Below are 10,457 nucleotides of genomic sequence, written 5' to 3'. Positions count from 1 at the left end.
TCACTGACACTACCTTTGCTTCATCCATGGCCACATAATGTTTTAATCTATGTCCATTGACTCTGAACGTGTGAGAGTCATTACTCGCAGCAATCTCTATGGCACCCGTGCGGTGAATTTCAACCATGCGGAAAGGACCTGACCATCGTGATTTCAATTTTCCCGGAAATAACTTCAGTATTGAGTTGTATAGCAATATTGTATCTTTGGGTTTAAAATTTTGCTCAATAATATTTCTATCATGTATCATCTTCATTCTCTCCTTGTATAATCTTGTGCTCTCAAAAACGTGATATTTGAACTCATCAAGCTCGTGCGACTCCGTTACTCTACTTGTTCCTGCAACTTCACTATCAAGATTCAACTATCTCAACGCCTACCAAGCTCTATGCTCCAACTCTACCAGTAAATGACACGCCTTACCAAATACCAACTTGTATGGAGACATGCTAATTGGAGTTTTGAAAGCGGTTCGATAAGCCCAAAGTGCATCATCTAACTTCCTTGCCCAATCTATTCTAGTAGTATTCATAGTCTTAGTCAATACACTCTTTATTTCTCTGTTCGAGACTTTCACTTGCCCACTTGTTTGTGGATGGTATGAGGTGTCCATCTTGTGGCGTACATCATATTTCTCTAACAACTTTACGAAGGCTCGATTACAAAAGTGAGTGCCTCTGTCACTGATTATTGCCCTTGGAGTGCCAAATCGAGTGAATATGTTCTTTCTCAAAAACCCCATTACCCCCTTTGAAACATTTGTAGGGAGTGCTGCAACTTCCACCCATTTGGACACGTAGTCCGCATCGACGAGTATGTACTTGTTACCATATGAGCTGATGAAAGGCCCCATGAAATCGATCCCCCACACATCAAACACTTCTACTTCCTAAATTGGGTTCATAGGCATCTCATGTCGGCGGGAAATATTCCCGGTTCTTTGTCATTCATCGCACCCCTTTATCTATAAATGTGCATCTTTGAACAAAGTTGGCCAGTAGAATCCCGACTCCAAGACTTTCGCAACTGTCCTTATTACCCCGAAGTACTCGCCATATGGTGACGCGTGACATGCCTGCAAAATAGAAGACTGGTCCATCTCGGGGATACATCTTCGGATCATGTTATCAACACAAATCCTAAATAGATAAGGCTCATCCCAATAATACATGCGACAATCATGAAAGAATTTTTTCTTTTGAACAGAGGAGAGATCATAAGGGGCAATACCGTTTGCCAGGTAATTTGCAATGTCTGCATACCAGGGCGCTTCCTTAAGACTCGTGGCTAGTAGTTATTCATTTGGGAAAGTTTACAGAATCTCTTCTACCTCACTCTTCTTCTCAGCTCCTTCTAGCCTAGACAAATGATCAGCTACTTGGTTCTCCGTTCCCTTTCGGTCACAAATTTCCAAATCAAATTCTTACAACAGTAACACCCATAGAATCAAGCACTATTTTGACTTCTTGTTCTCGATTAAGTACCTGAGAGTAGCATGATCAGTGTAAATAATTACCTTCGAGCCTATCAGGTATGACCTAAATTTGTCAAATGCGAACACCACTGCCAGCATCTCCTTCTCGGTCACAATGTAATTTAGCTGGGCTCCACTTAGAGTTCTACTTGTGTAGTATATTGGATGCATGATTTTATTTTTACGCTGCCTAAGCACTGCCCCCACAGCATAGTCACTTGCATCATACATCAGCTTAAATGGTTGCTCCCAATCGGGGGCAACTATGATAGGTGTTGTTACCAATCTTTTCTTTAATTCCTCAAAAGCTACCCTGTAATCATCAGAAAACACAAAAGGGTGATCTTTTTCAAGTAATTTACACAAGGGGTTAACAATTTTGGAAAAATCTTTTATAAATCTCCTGTAGAAACTATCGTGCCCAAGGAAACTTCTAATTGCTATGACGGAAGTGGGTGGTGGAAGCTTTTCTATCACATCAACCTTTGCACTATCCACCTCAATAGCTTTACTTGACACTAGGTGCCCCAAGACTATACCTTCACGTACCATGAAATGGCACTTTTCCCAGTTGAGTACCGGATTAGTCTCGGTACACCTTTTCAAAACTCTTTTCAAGTTCACAAGGCAATCATCGAATGAATTCCCTACCACTGAGAAGTCATCCATGAAAACCTCCATTATCTCATCTACCATATCTGTGAAGATGGTCATCATGCACCTTTGGAATGTGTCGGGTGCATTGCATAGACCAAATGACATTCACCAAAAAGCATAGATTCCATAAGGGCAGGTGAACGACATTTTCTCTCTATCTTCTGGGGAAATAGAAATCTGATTATACCCCGAGTACCCATCCAGAAAGCAAAAGTGAGACCTCCCTGCCAATCTATCTATCATCTTATCAATGAATGGCAGTGGGAAATGGTCCTTCCTGGTAGCCAAGTTCAACTTCCTGTAATCCATACAGATTCGCCAACCTGTGACTGTTCGTGTAGATATCAATTCGTTCTTCTCATTTTTCACTACCAATATACCTCCTTTTTTTTGTACACACTAAACTGGGCTAACCCAGTTGCTGTCATAGATGGGGAATATGATTCCCGTATCTAACCACTTGATCACTTCTTTCTTCACCACTTCTTTCATGTTGGGGTTCAACCTTCTTTGATGTTCTCTGGAAGGTTTGTGCCCATCTTCCAGTAGAATCTTATGCGTGCAGAAAGCTTGGCTGATCCCCTTAATGTCTGCAATAGTCCACCCAATTGCAGTCTTGCACTTAGTCAGTACCTGCAAAAGCTGTTCTGCATGCACATCTAACAAACTGGATGAGATAATAATAGGTAGAGTTGAGTTAGGTCCTAACAATGCATACCTGAGATAAGATGGCAGTGGTTTCAGTTCCAACTTTGGTGGCTCTTCTATTGATGGCTTAGCTGGAGGAGTTTTTCTTTCCTCTAAGTTCAAAGGCTCAATTTCGAGCTCCCTTCTCCAAAAACCTTGGCCTTCAAAAGCAAGTACCCACTCTGCCAAGTCTTCACTATTAGCTTCTTCTAAGTTCATGAGACAGGCTGCTAGAGGGTCTTTAATGTTCAATGCCTCATCTTCTTTCTCCAAAACTACATCCACCGTATCTATTAGAGAGCAATTAGCAAATTCACTTGGTGTCCGCATAGATTTTTGCACGTTGAATGTTATCTCTTCATCGTTTAATATCATCTTGAGCTCTCCAGTTTCACAATCAATTAAATCTCTCCCAGTGGCCAAGAATGGTCTTCCCAAAATTATGGGAATTTCCTCATCAACCCGACAGTCAAGAATGACAAAATCTACTGGGAACACAAACTTCCCAATCTGTACCAATACATTATCTAGAATCCCAGAGGGCCTCTTCACTGTTCAATCAGCCAGCTGTAGTAACATAGACGTGGGTCTAGCTCTTCTAATGCCTAGCATTTTGTAGATAGCTAGGGAAATAAGGTTTATGCTTGCTCCCAGATCACACAGTGCCTTAGCAAATGCAAAGTTTCCTATTGTGCAAGGGATTGTGAAACTCCCTAGGTCAGACAGCTTCTCAGCTATGGGTCTTGTTACAATAGCACTACAGGTCTGAGTTAGTGTAACCGTGGCCAAATCTTGAAAGTCGAACTTGCGGGACATCAAGTACTTCATTATCTTCGAATAGCCAGACATCTCCTTTAAAGCATCAATCAATGGAATGTTTACCTGAATTTGCTTCAACATCTCCAAGAATTTCTTGTACATCTCATCTTTCTGATACTTGGCCAATCTCTGTAGGAATGGTGCTGGAGGTCACTTTTTTCCTGTGATCTGATTTTTCTCTTGTTCTAACACTGCTTCCACTATCGGATCCGGTGCAACCTCCATCTCTTTCACAACTTCTTCTTTCTTGGTGTTTTCTTGCGCATGTTGTACCGTCACCTCAATTAACCCTACTGAATTGTCTAGCTCAACGGGTACTGGCACTAGTGTCTTCGTCGGTCTGCTTTCATGAGCAATTTCTTGCTCCAGATCTAAGTCTCTACCATTTCGGAGACTCACTTCTATTAGCTACTTCGGGCCCTGCTCTTTTGGATTGATTTGGGTATCTACAGGTAACGTCCCATGAGGACGATTATTTAGGGCCATGAAATCTGTCCTAATTGGATCTCAATATTCTTTTATCGCTGACTCATGTGAGTCTACTTTGTTAGTTAGTTTTCCAGTGGACCCAATTACTTTTGCATCATTCCCTCAAGTTTAGCAAACCCATCTTCATCTCTCATAGTCTGTTGTGGAGGTTGTTGATAAGCCTGATGCTGATTTCGCTGGTTGTAACCTTGTTGCCTTTGGTAAGGCACCATTTGACCCTGTGGTCGCATAGCCCCATGGTTATTTTTGTTGTTGTACTACTGCTAAGATGGTCTATATTGTTGATTCTGCGGACCCCAATTCTGACCACCTGGTCTCGGTCCTCCATAGTTGGCCACATAATTCATGTTCTCCTGATATTGTTGGTTATCACCTTCAGCACTTCACGAGCAAACATATGGTTGATTAATGCATGATGTACATAAACCCCCATTAGTTGCATCAACTATGTGTACCTGCTACTTCTGACCTAATTCATCAACTTTTTTGGTGAGGATGCTCATTTGTGTCAGTAGAGTGGCCATATTTTTAGCTATGGAGTAAGTCGGGTCTAAATCCACTACGTGAACTACATGAGTGATTGGAGCGTTTCTTGTTATCCATCCTGAGTTTTGTGCCATCTTGTCAAGTAGGATCTTGCTTTCTCTGAACGTCTTGCTCAAAAATGCTCCACCTGCTGAAGCATCGACATTGGCTTTCAAGCTATCTGCCAAACCCATGTAAAACCTCTGCCCCAATATCTACTCCGAAATACCATGATATGGACAAGTAACCAGCAGACCCTTGAATTTGTCCCACGTTTCTTGTAACATCTTTGTTGGTTTCTGTCTGAAGCTCAATATCTCATCAATTTGCTGAGCAGTCTTATTGGGTGGGTGAAATTTGTTCACAAATTGCTTGACTAATTCCTCCCAAGTAGTGATGGAGTTTATGGGGAGTGAATTAAGCCAAGTCTGAGCGGCTCCCATCACTGAGAATGGAAACAACAACAACAGTCGTATTGCTTCTGGTATCATGTTATGTTGCCTTTGCATGGCATAGATTGATAACAAATTCTTTAGATGTTGCTAAGGATCTTCAACGTTTGACCCAGAAAACAGACCCTTGTTCTGCAACAAATGTAGCATGTTATTTGTGATCTGGAATGAATCTGCTTGTATCTGAGGGACTACAATGGTAGTTGCTAAGTTGTGAGCGGTGGGTTCTACCCAATCATATAGTGCTGCTTCTGGCACAAGAGGTACCACACCCTGATCGTTTGGGTCATTCACATTGTCTCTGTTGTTTGGATTATCGTCTTCCATGTCTGGTTCAATTTGTTCTGTTAAGTTCTGTTGTTTTCCTTTCCTGTTTACACAATTCAATGCCTTGAAAACTTTCTCGGGATTTGATAATGCTTCAAACAATTCACCAGTTCTTGAGGAGTTTTTAGGCATGCACCTATAACAACCACGACTACAAACGTTAGAATTTCAATGATCAGTTTAAATTGAAGAAAATTAGACAGTCGTACCTTTAAAAGTCCAACATGAGGTTTTAATATATGGGTTAATATAGCTCAAGGAGGAGGGTGTTTGGGGACACCAGATAGTTTAAGTAGGTAACTAAAAATAGTTTAGGCAGGTTTTAGGCTAAGTTAAATAGTCACGTGTAGTGCTACATGTCACGTTTTTAGACAATTAGGAGCGTGTACATGACGCAAAATGAAGAAGGCGGAATTAGCCTTCGAATGATATTTGAGATGTTTCAGACTCAACAAGCTGTTATATCACAACTCCAAAATCAGAATCGAGCACCAAGCAGAATTGAGCTCGAAACATCACAAGAAGTTCATTGAGCCGAACATGTGCCGGAGAGATCGAACGCCAATGAATCAGGGGTTGACCTCGCCATTATGAAAATGCTCGAGGAGCTCACTAAATGGAATGAATTAGGAGAAAAGAAAATCGAAGCAAATGATAAAAAGGTAGAAACATACAACTCCCGGATTGACCAAATACCGGGGATACCACCAATCCTAAAGGGTTTGGGTTCGAAAAAGTTCGTGCAGAAGCCTTTCCTTCCGTGCGGCTCCGAAGCCCGTCTTGAATAAATTCCACATGCCAGAAATTCTCAAATACAATGGAACCACTGACCCTAATGAACATGTTACTTCTTATACATGTGCAATAAAGGGAAATGACTTAGAAGATAATGAGATTGAATACGTTCTATTGAAAAAGTTTGGAGAAACTTTATCGAAAGGGGCGATGATATGGTACCACAATTTGCCGCCCAATTCCATCGAGTCCTTTGCCATGCTTGTAGACTCATTCGTGAAGGCACACACATGGGCAATAAGCGACTAGAAAGTCGGACCTCTTCAAAGTAAAACAAAAGGACAACGAAATATTGAGGGAATTCGTATCTCTGTTCCAGATAGATGGACCTACCCCCGGTCACATATGATTGGGTTGTTCAAGCTTGTACTCAAGGTTTGAACGAACGAAGTTCAATAGCATCACGACAACTAAAGCAGAATTTAATTGAATATCTAGTTGTGACTTGGCCCGATGTACATAGTCGGTACCAGTCAAAGATTAGGGTCGATGATGATCAATTGGGAACCCCTTCCGATTCCATCTACCCAAATAGGTCCGTTGGCAGAGTTCAAAGGGACATCGACAAAGAATCCCAATCAAACAGAGATCGGTACCAACCGTACGGCGCAGATCATAGAAACAGCAGCCCAGGACGTAATCCTGTTCGAAATGATCAAAGGAATGATTGAGGATAGAACCCCCGAGAGTCTCATGAGTAAAAGTGGCTTCGATAAACATGTCGAACCCACAAAATCACTGCGATTATCGGAATACAACTTCAGTGGCGATGCATCGTGTATTGAATTGGCCATTGGACACATCAAGAATACTAGATGGCCCAGATACAGACCGATCGAACTCAAATGAACCCTAATCAAGTATGCAAATACCATGGTACCCATGGTCAAAGAACCGAAGACTGCAGACAGTTGAGGGATAAGGTAGCCCGTCTATTCAACGAGGGTCACCTTCGGGAATTCTTAAGTGATCGAGCCAAGAATAACTTCAAAAATAGAGATTCAAATAGACAGAACGAGCAGGAAGATCCACATCATGTGATTCACATGATCGTTGGAGGAGTCGATATTCCTCAAGGACCTGTATTTAAACGCACCAAGGTGACAATCACAAGGGAAAAGTGAATTTGGGACTACTTACCAGAAGAAACTTTGTCTTTCAATGACGAAGATGCAGAAGGGATCGAACAACCTCAGAATGACGCATTGGTAATATCTATCCTTATGAATAAAATTCAAGTTAAACATATGTTGATTGATCCAGGCAGCTCGGAAAACATTATTTGATCAAGGGTCATGGAGAACTCGGCCTTCAAAATCAAGTCGTGCCCGCAGCTCGGGTAATTAATGGCTTCAACATGGCAAGTGAAACCACCAAAGGGGAAATTATTTTGCCAGTAAATGTGGCTGGGACTATCCAATAAATAATGTTCCATGTGATCGAAGGTGGCATGAGGTACAATGCGCTGCTCAGAAGGCCTTGGATCCATAATACGAGGGCAGTGCCCTCGACGCTTCATCAAGTCCTGAAGTTCCCAACATCAGAAGGAATTAAAATGGTGTACGGTGAACAACCTGCTGCCAAAGAAATGTTTGCAATCAACAAAGTAGAACCAGTATCTACACTTTCATCAAAAGGATCAAAGTCAAAGGGGTAGCAAGAAGTCAAATAGCAACCACAGTCACCAGCCTCGGCCCAATCGGAGGAGTAGGAAGCTTCTGAGGATGATGACTATATGATATCTTAAACCGTCATAATCCCCGATGATTCTGATGTAACAAAGTCAATGGTCAAAGAGTTGGAGCAAATCATACTGATCGAGCATTTGCCCGATCAAAAAGTATACCTAGGCACGAGGTTAACCCCCGAGCTTAGGAAAACACTCGTTCAATTTCTTTTAGATAACATGGATTATTTTGCTTGGTCCCACCTAGATATGATAGGGATCCTACCGGAGATCACTACACATCGACTGAGCTTGGACCCGAAGTTCCGTTCGGTAAAGCAAAAGAGAATGCCCCAGTCCGAGGTAAAACATGCATTCATTAAGGATGAGGTAACAAAACTTCTCAATATAGGATCCATCCGGGAGGTAAAATATCCTAAATGGTTAGCAAACGTAGTTGTAGTCCCTAAAAGGGAAATAAACTTAGAATATGCGTAGACTATAAGGATTTAAACAAGACATGCCCAAAAGATTCCTTTCCTTTGCCGAATATCGATAGCATGACTGATGCCACGGCCGGCCGCTGTCACACCTCCTTTTTACACTTACACCCCCGGAAGGGCGTAAAGGAGTTTTTCCATTTAAAGGGCAATCGGAACGGGATTTAATTATTAATTATTCAGAGTCGCCACTTGGGAGATTAATGGTGTCCCAAGTCACCGGTTGAATCCCGAACCGAGGAAATTTATGACTCTATTACAGTCTGCGAACCAGAAATCTGAGTAAGGAATTCTATTAACCTGGGAGAAGGTGTTAGGCATTCCCGAGCTCCGTGGTTCTAGCACGGTCGCTTAACTGTTGTATTTGATTTTATCTGATTTTTTATACATGCTAGCTCATGTGCTTTTTATTTGTAAACCGCTTTTATTATAATTATTTTTAAAGAATTACGACGTCATGAAAACGTGTTTCGAACCACGTCGCAATCAATGCACCCGTAGTTATCAACACATTTTTGATTTCGTCGAGATTTGGATTTGAGTCGCATCAATGCGCACCCGATTTTTAAGAAAATTACTTAATTAAATCGTGCCTAAAGATACTGACGTAGTGTTACTTTGGGGAAAACCCGTGAAGTTCGCTAAACGGCCATCCCAATTCTAATTATGTCAATACTTACTTGCTAAGGGGACCACATTTATTATTTTTTGGTGTGGTGAAGCTCGTCTTAAATTTGTAAAGCTCTTTTCTATCATTAATTATTTTTTATAAGAATTACGATGTCGCGAAAACATGTTTCGAACCACGTCGCAATCAATGCACCCGCGGTTGTCGACACATCTTGGCTTCATCGGGATTTGGATTTGGGTCGTATCAATGCGCACCCGAGTTTAAGAAGGTAACTTTATTAAGAGCGTGCTTAAGGATTTTAACGTATTGTTATTTTGGGAAATGCAGTGAAATTCGCTAAACACCATTTCCTAGCTTACGCAATAGAATAATTGTGTCATTAACTACTTGAGGGTTCTAATTGATTAAGCTTACAATTCGTTGAATTTGCAGTTGAAAATCTGGACAAAAATACCAAACGAATGGGCCCTGAGCTCACAAAGCCCCACTAGGCCAAGGCTGCGGACACAGCCCCTTAGAGCGCCTAGACGTTAGGCTCAGAGCAGGCCCAAAACTGGGCTTGCATTTGCGCAGCCTAGGGATTGAATCCTTGGGCCCTGTTTCAATTTCTTGTCTACCCACAATCTGGGCTGACTGCAAATTCGCTAGGCCCAAAACTGGCCCAGCATGAAGCTGTGCCCAATTCATCTTATACCCAAAATTAAGGCAACCAAACTCTAAATTAATTGCAACTTTTGCAGATTCGGTTTCAGCATGCCATGAAACTTAAGCAAACCGAAAATGATAATGGTATAAACATGAAATGTTTAATTAAAATAACCCCCACCTGAACTATATACATGAACCCGAATACCCAAATGTCCACTAGCTAATTAAAACAATCAGAATCATGCGGGACAATTCATTAGTCCAAATTATACACATCAGTCACTGGCTCGAATCCACACTAACTAAGTCAATTAGTGATAGCCAGACAATTTAAACGAACTACATTATGAAATGGTAATCAGCAAACAATGTTTCCTAAGGCCATGAAATTCAGTAACATTCTTCACTGTTCTCCACTTCAAACTTGAACTTACATGGATGAGAATCAAAGAAATGTACCTGAGATTTGTAATGAAAATAGAAGAAAAGGAGAGGAATCAGCTACTTTCAACAGCAACAGACAGCAAACCCAGCAATGAGATACCACAGAACACGGGCAGATTGCTTTGAAACCAAAAATATAAACAAAATTCCCAAAGGCCAGCTTAACAGACTGTTAACACTTCCCTGGCCTTCACAGCTGAAACCCAGAATTAGTGATAAACTGTGAAGCTGTTTCAGATTTCCACATTTGGGTGTTTTTATTTTTGAATACTCTCAGAATTGAAATGCTCACCAAAGAAATGAACACTTCAGTTGAAACTTTTAAGGCTCAAAGCAGAATATC

General features: G+C 41.4%; 1 protein-coding gene across 1 annotated transcript; it reads right to left on the bottom strand.

The window, feature by feature from the left end:
- Positions 1-376: 376 nt before the first annotated feature.
- On the bottom strand, positions 377-853 carry LOC142174385 (uncharacterized). The gene has a single exon (XM_075240171.1). The coding sequence runs from the start codon at positions 851-853 to the stop codon at positions 377-379; it is 477 nt and encodes a 158-aa protein (XP_075096272.1).
- Between the last annotated feature and the right edge of the window lie 9,604 nt (positions 854-10,457).

This window comes from Nicotiana tabacum, chromosome 20, assembly GCF_000715075.1.
Source record: "Nicotiana tabacum cultivar K326 chromosome 20, ASM71507v2, whole genome shotgun sequence".
Lineage (NCBI taxonomy): Eukaryota > Viridiplantae > Streptophyta > Magnoliopsida > Solanales > Solanaceae > Nicotiana > Nicotiana tabacum.
This window is presented reverse-complemented; position numbering and strand designations above follow the sequence as displayed.

Excerpts from the sequence above, each read along its gene's own strand:
- LOC142174385 (XM_075240171.1), bottom strand. The coding sequence starts at position 853 with ATGGGGCCTTTCATCAGCTCATATGGTAACAAGTACATACTCGTCGAT.